The 14,049-nt window shown below is 35.7% G+C and overlaps 1 protein-coding gene across 3 annotated transcripts in view; it reads left to right on the top strand.

The window, feature by feature from the left end:
- LOC136029520 (BAR/IMD domain-containing adapter protein 2-like) overlaps positions 1–14,049 on the top strand; it is a 178,836-nt gene that overhangs the window by 38,999 nt on the left and 125,788 nt on the right. For all 3 annotated transcript variants that reach the window (XM_065707976.1, XM_065707986.1, XM_065707995.1), the window contains exon 3: positions 10,429–10,524. In XM_065707976.1, the coding sequence (XP_065564048.1) occupies positions 10,429–10,524 (96 nt within the window). The remainder of the gene's footprint in view (positions 1–10,428; positions 10,525–14,049) is intronic.

Genomic DNA, 14,049 nt, shown 5'->3' with positions numbered 1-14,049 from the left:
CCAGAGAAGGGTCGCTGCCCTACCATATTATGCGGTCATGAAGTTATTTGTCGACTCACGTCATGTTTGTTATGACGTCAAAAGCTTTGTATATGACTTCATTATAAGTATATAAGAAGGTCTTTCAAAGAAAAATTTTAATGTAGATTTTAACATGACAGAAGAACCTACAATGGCAACAGCCGAGGAAGCTGCCCAAACAGTCTATGCCAAAAGGCTTGCGGCTAATAGAGAAAGTATGAAAAGAAAGCGTGCCGAGAAGGCTTGGGGCTAATAGAGAAAGTATGAAAAGAAAGCGTGCCGAGAAATCACAGGCTAATAGAGAAAGTATGAAAAGAAAGCGTGCCGAGGAATCATAATAAGAGCGTTAAAACAGGCTTCCGGCTAATAGAGAAAGTATGAAAAGAGAGCTTGCCGAGAAATCACAACATCAGCGTGAAAACAGGCTTGTGTCTCAAAGAGAAATACCAAAAGAAAGTGTGCCGAGGAATCACAAGAGCAACCTGAAATTTTCGCCTAGCATTCAGGTACAGCCCAACGTCGTTTGGTGTCCAAATCGAAAATCAAGATCAATTTATGCCTACGTTCAAAGTAAAAGGGCAAATTTATCATAGAGCAGGGTCCCTTCTACCATTCTGAGGCGAGAATCATAAATTTTTACAACTGTACTTCATCAATGATAGAAATTCTGAATTGAATGCATGTTGCGAAATTTCTCCCGACGTTGAAAGGACTATCGTTTCCCAATTGCAACATCTTTTCCACGAAAATAATAATTTAATGCGTCTGTTCAAAACACCCATCCTTTTGATGCCTACTGTACGCATAAAATTGTTATTTCCGCTGACAAAACGACTACTGGCCAACATGTGCGTAGATACAATGCTCCAACTATTGACGAAGTGGCAATCGTTATGGTCGGTGATCAGTTTTTACCTCGAGATATTATTCTTCATAAGCGAAACGCTCAGTAGGTAGGAATTGCTGAAACTCATCGATGCTATGATGCCCTAAAATGTCCTATCATTTTTTAGGATGGAGCCGACGGCTATTACTTTAATAATAAATTGCAAGATCCATCCACTAACAAACAAACGGATAAGAAATGCAGCGCAATGCATTATTATTCCGATAGACTAATGATTCGGCAGGATGAAGACAATTATATTTTAAAATGCCGTCAATTGTTTCACCAATACATCGTTGATATGTAATCAAAAATTGAATCAGAACGTTTGCTATTTATCCGTCTGAATCAGACCAAGCTCCACTCTGAACAATACATTCATTTGCGAGATGTAGTTGTAAATGACGGTAATACCACAAACGTTGGAAGATTAACGATTTTACCTTCGTCACATGTTGGTAGTCCCCGTCATATGCATGAATATGCTCAAGATGCTATTGCGTATTTTCGTCTCTATGGTTGTCCAGATTTGTTATTACATTTACATGTAATCAATCTTGGGACGAGATACGGCAGCTTTTACTTCAAGGACAATCGGCGGTTCATAGACACGACATTAAGGCCCGTGTCTTCTGGCAAAAGTTGAAATCACTGATAAACTACATAGTAAAACTTAAAGTGTTTGGGTCAGAGCGATGCTGGATGTACTCAGTGGAATGGCAAAAATGAGGATTGCCAGACGCACATATTTTGATCTGGCTACATGATAAAATTACTTCTAATGAAATTGACGATGTGATTTCCGCTGAAATTCCAGATGAAAATGTCAATAAGGGGTTTTATGATATTGTTGAACAATCTTGACAGGGCCTTTTGAGGGTGAGGCTGTTCTTATTCCTCGCATTCCCATGATTCCAACGGATCTTCCTTTTCAATTCCCAATTCGATTAGCATTTGCAATCACCATCAACAAAGCTCAAGGGCAATCATTAGAAAAATGCGGTATATATCTTAATACAGATTGTTTTTCCCATGAAAAAAGTTAATTTAAGTTAATTAAAAAGTTAATTAAGTTAATGCATATTCGAGGGTCGGTAAGCCTGGCAATCTATTCATATGCACTGACAATGGGACAGCGAAGAATGTTGTATATTCACAAGTTTTACGTAGTTAATTTGTATTGTATATGTATATCTATCTATATATCTATCTATATAAAAATAAGTTGTATGTATGCATGTTTGTTTGTTTGTAAAAAGAGCGTTTGCATATGACGTCATTATAAGTATATAAGGCTTTGTATATGCACAGACAATGGGACAGCCAAGAATGTTGTATATTCGCAAGTTTTACGTAGTTAAAAACATATATATATATATATATATAATACATATATATATATATATATATATATATATATATATATATATATATATATATATATATATATATATATATACATATATATATATATATATATATATATATATATATATATATATATATATATATATATATATATATATATATATATATATATATATGTTTGTTTGTTAGTTCCGTTTGTTTGTTAGTGGATGGATCTTGCAATTTATTATTAAAGTGATAGCCGTCGGCTCCATCCTAAAAAATGATAGGACATTTTAGGGCATCGTAGCATCGATGAGTTTCAGCAATTCCTACCTACTGAGCGTTTCGCTTATGAAGAATAATATCTCGAGGTAAAAACTGATCACCGACCATAACGATTGCCACTTCGTCAATAGTTGGAGCATTGTATCTACGCACATGTTGGCCAGTAGTCGTTTTGTCAGCGGAAATAACAATTTTATGCGTACAGTAGGCATCAAAAGGATGGGTGTTTTGAACAGACGCATTAAATTATTATTTTCGTGGAAAAGATGTTGCAATTGGGAAACGATAGTCCTTTCAACGTCGGGAGAAATTTCGCAACATGCATTCAATTCAGAATTTCTATCATTGATGAAGTACAGTTGTACCCTGCTCTATGATAAATTTGCCCTTTTACTTTGAACGTAGGCATAAATTGATCTTGATTTTCGATTTGGACACCAAACGACGTTGGGCTGTACCTGAATGCTAGGCGAAAATTTCAGGTTGCTCTTGTGATTCCTCAGCACGCTTTCTTTTGGTATTTCTCTTTGAGACACAAGCCTGTTTTCACGCTGATGTTGTGATTTCTCGGCAAGCTCTCTTTTCATACTTTCTCTATTAGCCGGAAGCCTGTTTTCACGCTCTTATTATGATTCCTCGGCACGCTTTCTTTTCATACTTTCTCTATTAGCCTGTGATTTCTCGGCACGCTTTCTTTTCATACTTTCTCTATTAGCCAACAAGCCTTCTCGGCACGCTTTCTTTTCATACTTTCTCTATTAGCCGCAAGCCTTTTGGCATAGACTGTTTGGGCAGCTTCCTCGGCTGTTGCCATTGTAGGTTCTTCTGTCATGTTAAAATCTACATTAAAATTTTTCTTTGAAAGACCTTCTTATATACTTATAATGAAGTCATATACAAAGCTTTTGACGTCATAACAAACATGACGTGAGTCGACAAATAACTTCATGACCGCATAATGCTCAATCCTTATAATGACGTCAGTCGACAAACATGCATGACGTCAGTCAACACACAAACCACTTATTTTTTTATATATAGATTTTTCTTTTAAAGGCCTTCTTATATACTTTTAATGGCAACATATACAAAGCCTTTGACGTCATAACAAACATGACGTGAGTCGACAAACAATTTCATGACGGCATAATGCTCAATCCTTATAATGACGTCGGTCGACAAACATGCATGACTTCAGTCAACACCCAACACACAAGCAACTTATTTTTATATACATAGATGACATAATTTTGAGGGTGAAGACACTTGTTTTGCTAGAGCTTACACAAGACTTGTTTTGGTCTACTTAACTCAATTGTAAAAGAGTTCAGGGCGTCAACAATGTAAATATCAATTTTTGTGTTTTTACTTTGTTGGAAGTTGAAGGTGCTAGCAGTAGTGAAATGTAACCAAGAGTACCCAATGTTGCATTAGAAATTGAAATGGGTTCTTGGCTAACCCTTGAATGGGATGAGATGTTTGCAAGATATGTGATGTCATTAAGCAAATTCAAGTTGGAGGAACAGTCATTGTTATATGGGATCCACCGCTTGCACTACAATTTTGTATGGGACCAACACTGGCACCACTATTTGTGCTCAAACGCCAAACCAGCACCGTTGGTGGTTTCGTTAGGGTATACTAAAGTGATTGAATGCTCAAAAGTACAAAACTCTTGGCCAAGGATGCCACAACCTGTGATACCACTAATATCTCTAGCTATTTCATTGGAGAGTAAACGAACTCCCACCCCCTACCGATATACTGATGACGGTATTTCTCACGGACACTTTTTCTACACTGCCTGGCCTCTGGGAAAATAATCATGGAAAATCTGGGAAAATAATATATGGGATCCACCGCTTGCACTACAATTTTGTATGGGACCAACACTGGCACCACTATTTGTGCTCAAACGCCAAACCAGCACCGTTGGTGGTTTCGTTAGGGTATGCTAAAGTGATTGAATGCTCAAAAGGACAAAACTCTTGGCCAAGGATGCCACAACCTGTGATACCACTAATATCTCTAGCTATTTCATTGGAGAGTAAACGAACTTCCACCCCCTACCGATATACTGATGACGGTATTTCTCACGGACACTTTTTCTACACTGCCTGGCCTCTGGGAAAATAATCACGGTTTTAGAAAATAACTCACTTGTATTCTTCCATAGGTCACTCTAACAAACACCATATATCAATAAACTCTGAAAACAGACTTTGCAGTCTAGGCACGAACTAAACAAATTCTGAAAATGGGCTAAGACAAAATCACCATTTCTGTGAAAGAACTTTGTGTAGAGGCGGACCCTAAGTTGACCTTAGCCAATCCTATAAATGAGAGCTTCAAAATCAAACACTTTTGAATAGTAAAGAATCTAATAAGAAAAAGCATTTCGGTTTAGAAACATCTTTATTTTTAAATTTTTTTTCACATACTGAATCAAATCATTGTCTAATACATTTAAAGTATCTTGTAGCTAACGTAAATGTATTTTATTCACTTTTGCTGCAAAATAAGACTGTTGAGGTTTCACCCCTATTTCTTTTCTTTTGTTTAGATAAATGACATTTCTGTCTTCCTTTCTGTAAATGAATTTGCTTAGATTTACCTATAACATAATTTTCAATTAAAAGTCTAAGTCCCGTTGCTAAGCCAGTTGTGTTGCTAAAATATATTTACGTCTTCCTTGACTTTACCTTTGGTATTTTTTTCATACGTCTCGGACTATTAGAAAAAGCATATTTCAATTCCAAAAGACATTACTCTGAGTTCGGAAAAATTCACTCTGCTCATGTCCGACTTGAGTAAAAAAAAGCCCGGCTTACCTATCTTAGAGTCCAACAGATCTCTTTGTGGACCCGATAGTAGTGGCTATGTCTTATCAAATTCCTGTTTATACGTCTCTGACCATTAGAAAAAGTTTGTTTCAATTCCAATAGACATGTCTCTGACTTTGAAAAAATTCAGTTCGTTCATCAAAATCCTTCTGAAAATACTCTATTAGATCCCCCTGTGGGCCCAATAGTAGTGACTATGTTTCTTATAATTCCTATTTACACGTCTTTGACCAGCAAAAGAAGTGTGTTTCAATTCCATATGACATGTCTCTGACTTTGGAAAAATTCAGTTTACTCATTTCCATCGTCAGAAAAAAAACCTGTTCATCTATCTCAGATAATACTATACCCCACTTGACTAGCGTCTTGGAAAAATTTTTGGAGAAAAAGGTCTGAAAAATAATCGTGAAACGTCTTTATGTGTGTCTTGAAGCGTGTTGAAAAGAGTAGAACACCATAAAATTGAGGATTTTAAAATATAATACCACGCAGTCCTGGTTAAAAAAGGGCCCAAACTTTTTTAAGGCATAACTCGTTAATTTTTTTTATCTGTGAGTCTCAAATAGTTGCAGTTTTACTTTTGATAGGACTGATTATCTCCGCATTGTCGCCTTGCTTGGGGGTTTCAGGTCTTGTAGGACCTACGTCTTCGCTTTGCAGGAGGAGGCTCGAAGCCCAACATCTTATGAAGATTATTTCTATCACGATTACCCCCTCGACTGATACTGGTTCCCTAGAAAGAGGAGTGGTAGCCTAGTAAAATATCTAACAAGAAAAAACTTTTATGATTTCGAAACATTTTTGTTTTCAAAACAGAATAGTAACAATGTTGCACGTTTTTCCTATAGTGAATCAAATCATTGTCTTCAATATATTTAAGTAATGTATTCAAAGTATCTTGTAGTCTATGTATATGCATTATATTCACTTTTGCTGCAAAACATAACTCTTCCTCCAACTTGAATTTGCTCAATAATATCACATATCATGCAACCATCTCATCCCATTCAATGGCTATCTGAGAACCCCTTATAATTTCTGCTGCAACATTGGGTACTCTTGGTTTCATGTCACTGCTGCTAGCAATTCCATCTTCCAACATAGTAAAACCATTCATATCCAATGATAAAAAATAGGCTTTTCTATAAACAAAAATCAATATTCACAATGTTGACGCTCTGAAATATTTTCGAATACTGAGGTAAGTGGACCAAAACTCTAGCAAGATTTGCGTAAGCTCTAGCAAAAAAAAGTGTCGTAGACCCTCAATATTACGTCACTCTGAATAAATTAGTATAATTAGACAATAATATCTCCTAAACTATTACGTAAAAATCACTTGTGCGTAATAGACCAATAATCTCAAACACCTGCGTCTTGGAAAAATGAGTGAGGGGCACAGCGGCCAGTTGGCTGTGGGTACTCGAAGGCGCAGTGGCCGGATCCAATAAGGCACCACTACTATTGAACAAGAACTGTGTTAGGAAGGATTGTTGAAATAGATCTACCTCTTTAGTGATCCTAAAGTACCTTCGTATTACCTTCAGATTCTCTAATGCAACAGTCTGTTTTCTTGTAATATTCCGAACACAACTACTTTATGGGGAGTTACTGTGAAAGATACGAGTATTCACGAGGTTGTGTTGTCAACGGAACTCAAGGCCTAAGTCATGAAACCGAACGTAGAGGCTGTATGTCTACCCTTTGAATATTTTAGGAATATCAAATAACAATACAATCAAGAATAATAACAAAGCATCTAATTTTCTAGCTCAACCAGTTTTGCAAATTTAGTTTTTATCGAAGTGAAAATGCAGCTGGCCACTCTCAAATTTTTGTCACAAAATTTGATGACTTTTGAGTTACCACTTTTCTAATTTTTTGTTATCTGGTCTTAAGCCAAAAAAGCGCACAATAACTGTCCTGTGATGGGCGGAAAAGTTGAAGGAATGAGGGGCTATATTAACCTAATCTGTAAGTAAAAGAGTGGAGGTTCTTTTCATTCTAGGGTTTTTATATGGCCTAAATTTAGCATTAGATCTTTTAACGGTTTAGCCATTTCTGGTTGAACTGTTTTACAATGATAGCGTCGACACGTCCAACTATCATTTTCATTTTGTTTTCGGCAAAAGTTTGTTATAGGCCTACAGAAGACTTCCTTTTAAATGGCCCAATTTTTAGCATTCTTAATCTGATTACTTAATATTCGATTCTCTAGCTCTATCGATTTCTGAAAAGAACTACTTTCTTCGCAATGGCATCACAACGTGCATGCATTTTTCGTCTCAAAACTTTGCAGAACACAATACTTTCAGTTGCGTTAGCTCTTTCTCGATTTATAAAAACAAGATATTCAAAAGGATGTTCTGTGTAAACATTCCCGATTAAAATATCATTTTCGATAGTTTTTGGCTTCGGGGTTTAAAAGCCCGCACATACAAGTTTTTGAATAAAAGAATGGTACTTTTGTCTTATAGCTACCACCCTCATGATCTTGTATCGCGAACTTGAGACAATAACCGGCTTTCATGGTCTTTATACTAGACAATATTAGCTTCGGGTCGGTGGGAAACTACATTTTAGCTATATTTTAATTAAATAATTAGTGTGTATTTTGGTTAGGTTTGGTCTGTTTAGGTTACGTATTTAATATAATACGGTCTGGTTAGCCCCCATTCCACAATTTTTGTTGCAGTTTTCATAATTTCATTGATAAAGCATTATGTTTTTATCATATTTGTTTTACTTCATTAGCCATAACCAAACTTCGCTTCTCAACAGAACTTGAGCGCGGCCGCTATAGGACATAAGTACCAAAATAATTCCTACAAAAACGATTTTTTACTAAGTTTGTCCTCTTTTTGGAGGGGTATAGGCTCCCTTCTCAGAATTGCTCGTATCATGCCCCTGCTATAAGAACTGATGAGTGTAATTATTTTAATAATAATTACTTATCCCCTCAAGAAATAAATACATAATGTCGTCCAGTTCCGGCTATCCAATTTTCAAATGATGATTATGCTGTCGTTGCAATGACGCGTCATACTAAAAAGTGTTATCAAAAATCTATATATATATAAAAATAAGCTGTCTGTCTTAAAAATAAGTTGTCTGACGATGACGTCATTAAAGGTATTTAAGACATTCGTTCACGGAAAAATGTTTAATTGTAAAATGACTGAAGAACCTACAATGGCAACAGCCGAGGAAGCTGCTCAAAGACTCTATGCCAAAAAACTTGCTGCTGATAAAGTAAGAAAAGAAAGCGTGCCGAGGAATCAAAAGAACGCAAAACCGCGCAGTTAGATGAAAATCCACCTGGACAGCGAGAGTCAAAACATATCAAAACTGAAAATGATAGCGATGATGATTGGGTTTGGGATTTTGACTTGGATAAGGTCAAGAAAAAGAAAACTGAAAAAAGAAAAAAGGTAAAAAACTTAAAAAAAAACTAAAAAGAAAAAACACTCAAAGAGAAATTACAGACCGGGACACAAATGACGACCGAGACAGAGGGAATATAAATGACGACCGGGAACCTCAAAGAGAAATTACAGACTGGGACGCCCGGACACAAATCACGACCGGGACACAGGGAATAAAAATGACGACCGGGACACATGGAAACAACTACAACGGGGACCCCGGGGGCACAGGCGGGATATATAAATGACGACCGGGACACAGGGATTGTTCGAATAGACATTACAGACCGGGACACCGGGACACAAATGACGACCGGGACACAGGGAATATAACTGACCACCGGGACACTCAAAGAGAAATTACAAACTGGGACACCGGGACACAAATGACGACAGGGACGCAGGGAATATAAATGACGACCGGGACACAGGCACACATCATTAGAATAATGAGGTATAGATCTGAATACGGATTGTTTTTCCCATGGACAATTAGATGTTGCATGTTCAAGAGTCAGTAAACCTGACAATCTATTTATATGCACAGACAATGGGACAGCGAAGAATGTTGTATATTCGCATGTTTTACGTATTTAAAAACATATATTTATATCTATCTCTATTCAGAGGAGGGACACAGGGACACAACTACAATGGCGCGTAACTAATATGGCGCGTAACGACTTACGCGCGCGGGGGGGCTTGGGGGGCGCGAAGCGCCCCACCAACTAGGTGTTGGGGTGGCGCCACCCCAACAGCAAGTTCTGTATATATTTAAGATGTATAGTTAAGAGAGAAGTTCCCGCCATCCAGAGCTTCCCCCCCTTCTGGGGAAGACTCTTCTGTGGAAATCCCTCCCTCTACAATTCTCCTTCATTGGAAAATCGAGCCCAAAAATATGACAATAAACTGAATTAACAAAGACGTGCATCGAGTTTTTTCAATTGCACGCTTTCCACAATAGAGTTAATACGAGACTTAATAAAGTTTCCTTTACTCTAAACTTATACAAATTACCTAATTAATTTATTTTGATTACTAATGCAAAAAGCTGGAAAAGATATGCACATTGAATTCATTTAAATATGGAGAATCCTATATTTTTTTTTTTTGGGGGGGGGGGAGAAAACCGAAAAATTGACCAACAATTTCCTCCTGGAAAATATTCCCCAGATGTAAAATAGTGATAGTTTTTTTTTTAATTCAAAATTTAATGGAAAAATTGGGTTGAACACCAAATCATTGAGACTGATGAACATCGAATTAAAAGAATTTGTGAAAAAGAAATTTATAGTTTTATAAGTATTTGTATGATAGAATTATTAATTAACTAACCCTGTAATCAAGTATCCAGAAAATTTAGATAATGGGATCAGAAGAAACTGCCAAGGACTTGCGTTGAGGGTTTTCTAATTTCAGACAGCGTGAAAATTTACTAAGAGGGCTTTGAAGGGGAGGGAGGTGGAACCTTTTATGCGTAAAATCTTCACAAGAATGTACTTAACACTTCTTAATATTTCTTGGCGATCGAAGTGTAACCTTTTCTAACTACCTCATTATGTATTCGTCTTGTAATAAATTTCACTGTTAAATGTCTACAGCTTTCTCTATTTTCTAGGAGCTTCAGCCGCTCAGACTTTGTACTTGGAGGCCTTAAAGAAGATTGCAAAGGAGTCTCAAACTTGCACCACCAGCCAGTCATCATCTAACATTGGTAACTCCACTTTTTTTTTCTATTTTAGTGCCTAATAATGTTTCGATTATGAAAGCTTACGTAAAATTTGTCAACATAGGTTTGATACAACCACCATGGGGTTCATTGTGGTTCAAATTGTTCCTCAAAATTCAGATTTCGTCCTTAAGGTTATGTGGGATATTTCAAAAGGGTATAGGCATGGGAACACATGATTCTGAATAAATCTGAACAGCTAAAGTAAAAGGCATGGAAAAAAGTATGGGGTGATGATGCACGAAAATGAAGCTCAAGCCATCCTCCTGCTTGAATAAGTTTGACAATCAGTATCACAATGAATACATCGAATCATAAATGAAATCTGCGGCTAGAAGAGAAGCAACAGAGAGAATCACAGCGAGTTCCAGAAGAAAATAAATTCTATAAAATGGATGGGTCTTTCATTCATTAAAAGGAAGGAGAAATTGAATTCACAGCAGTCTTTCTTAACTTAATTGTAATTGCTAATTTGACACCTCATGAATTAAAACAAAAGAATAACGAATATACATATAGTACTCCCTTTCAAAGAGCAACTGTGTATTTATTTAAAGCATCTTTTTGTTAAATACTTTTTTAGTATTTTTTCCCAGTGTTGTTGCAGAGGACAGTGGTGGTTGAAATAAAATTCACATGTCACTTTCTATTTTTAATTAAGAAGTGGAAACTAAAGATCTTCGAAGGAATTTAGCAGATTCTTCCAAACATAACAGAAAATTTCCTTCGCAAATTTGAGGAAATTTCTCAAATCAAAGACATTTATAAGCCAAATTCTGTTCATTTTGTTCTTTGGATGAGGGAAGTCTTAAGAAATAATGAACTAAGCAATGATTATATATTCAGAAGTAGAATCCCGGCTTTCATCTTGTTAAAGAAGTTTTTATAGTGAAAATCTTTGCCAAATAAAAACCACTGGGATTGTGCCAATTTGTAACATTCGTAGTTTACTCTTTTATTGGCATTTTTATGACTTCTATCGATTAGGTTTCAGGATAAGACCTCCCAACATACGAGCCAAAAATATCTAAAGGGGACAGCTAATGTCACAATCAATGTGACGATTTTACAGAAATACAATTTCTTTATTGGTGTTGCTAATCTGTAAAGAACCAGCCCACTTAAAGCGTCTTTGACGACTAGTAAGTTTCTTATGATGTACCAAGTCTGAATCCATTTCCTTAGTGACGTGTAAAAAAAAGCCGTATCCAACGTTTGAACACTCCGAGGATTATTAACAAAAAATATTTGCTAAGCTGCCCTCATTGAAAGATTAGTCAGGCAAGGTAAATCAGGGGCGTCAAAAAGTAATTGATCATGCGTTGTTCTGCTTATCTCACCTATAAGAAAAGCAGTAAGAAAGGTTTTTATATTAGAAACGTGATACGTCACATATGACCTGTGTTCAGTAACAATAACTTTGTACATATCAACACATCATCGACCGCTGAAAATTATACTAACCTTGGTACAAATATGGCACTAGTTTTATAGAAATTATTCTTCGTTTTAGTCTAGAAAAAGTAGGAGTTGCTGGATGACTGCAACTGGATTAATCCTGTGACAATCTTCATCAACTTACTTTTTACAAATGGATATGAAATAAATAGTTGCATTTGATCTTGCAAGTTTAAAATTGCCAAACCAGAAAATCAAGGAAAAGTTTAGTTTCCCATAAAAGCAAGGGAAGTTAAAACTTTTTCGGAAAGTGAGTTGATGGACTTTTCATAAGGAAATGAATTATAATTTTCTTTTCTCATCAAAGTGTTTCTGTTTTATATTAAACTAGCTGTTGGGGTGGCGCTTCGCGCCACCCCAACACCTAGTTGGTGGGGGCGCTTCGCGCCCCCCCCAAGCCCCCCCGCGCGCGTAAGTCGTTACGCGCCATATTAGTTACGCGCCATTGTAGTTGTGTCCCTATGTCCCACCTGTGAATATAGATATATATATATATATATATATATATATATATATATATATATATATATGTTTTTAACTACGTAAAACTTGCGAATATACAACATTCTTTGCTGTCCCATTGTCTGTGCATATAAATAGATTTTCAGGTTTACCGACTCTTGAACATGCAACATATAATGGTCCATGGGAAAACAATCCGTATTCAGATCTATACCTCATGATTCTAATGATTGCCCTTGAGCTTTGTTGATGGTGATTGCTAATCGACCATTCCCTGAGTCGCCATCGTCATTTATATATCCCCCTGTGCACCCCGGCGTCCCCTTTGTAGTTATGTCCCTGTGTCCCGGTCGTCATTTATATTCCCTGTGTCCCGGTCGTCATTTGTGTCCCGGTGTTCCAGTCTGTGATTTCTCTTTGAGTGTCCCGGGCGTCATTTATATTCCTTGTGTCCCGGTGTCCCGGTCGTCATTTATATCCCCCTGTGCCCCCCGGCGTCCCCATTGTAGTTGTGTCCCTGTGTCCCGGTCGTCATTTATATTCCCTGTGTCCCGGTCGTCATTTGTATCCCGGTGTCCCGGTCTGTATATACATTCGTTTTTTAGTTTTGTTTTTCTCCTTTATTTTTTTCCTTTTTTCTTTTTTTTCTTTTTTAGTTTATTTAGATTTTTAGATTTTTTAGTTTTTTTATTAGTTTTTAGTTTTTTTTGTAGTTTTTACCATTTTTTTAGTTTTTTTAGTTTTTTTTTTTACTTATGTCCTGGTCGTCATTTATACTCCCTGTGTCCCGGTCGTCATTTGTGTCTCGGTGCTTTGTTGATTGCTAATTTATATTATATTTATATTTATATTTTTTATATTTATTAATATTTTTTTAGTTTTCTTTTTCTCTTATTTCTAGTTTTTAGTTTTTTACCTTTTTTTAGTTTTTTTTAGTTTTTTAGCTTTTTTAGTTTTTTTTCTTTTTAGTTTTTTTTGTAGTTTTTACCTTTTTTAGTTTTTTTTCTTCTTTTGTATTAGTGTGAAATAATTCAGACGTCATATGCGGACAAACACGACGTCACTCGACAGACAGACAGACAGACATAACCCACAAACAACTTATTTTTATATATAGTTATTCATATTTTTTTAGTTTTCTTTTTCTCTTTTATTTTTCAGTTTTTTCCTTTTTTTTAGTTTTTTTCTTTTTTAGTTTTTAGTTTTTTTTAGTTTTTTACCTTTTTTTAGTTTTTTTAGTTTTTTTAGTTTTTTAGCTTTTTTAGTTTTTTTATTAGTTTTTATTTTTTTTGTAGTTTTTGCCTTTTTTTATTTTTTTCAGTTTTTTTTTAGTTATTAGATTTTTACCTTTTTTTAGTTTTTTTTAGTTTTTTAGCTTTTTTAGTTTTTTTTCTTTTTAGTTTTTTTTGTAGTTTTTACCTTTTTTAGTTTTTTTCTTCTTTTGTATTAGTGTGAAATAATTCAGACGTCATATGCGGACAAACATGACGTCACCTGATCCACAGATCCACAGATCCACAGACAACTTATTTTTATATATATAGATAGATAGATAAGGCTTAGGTTTTACAAAACTAAACAAGGTAAATA

This window comes from Artemia franciscana, chromosome 1, assembly GCF_032884065.1.
Source record: "Artemia franciscana chromosome 1, ASM3288406v1, whole genome shotgun sequence".
Taxonomy (NCBI): domain Eukaryota; kingdom Metazoa; phylum Arthropoda; class Branchiopoda; order Anostraca; family Artemiidae; genus Artemia; species Artemia franciscana.
This window is presented reverse-complemented; position numbering and strand designations above follow the sequence as displayed.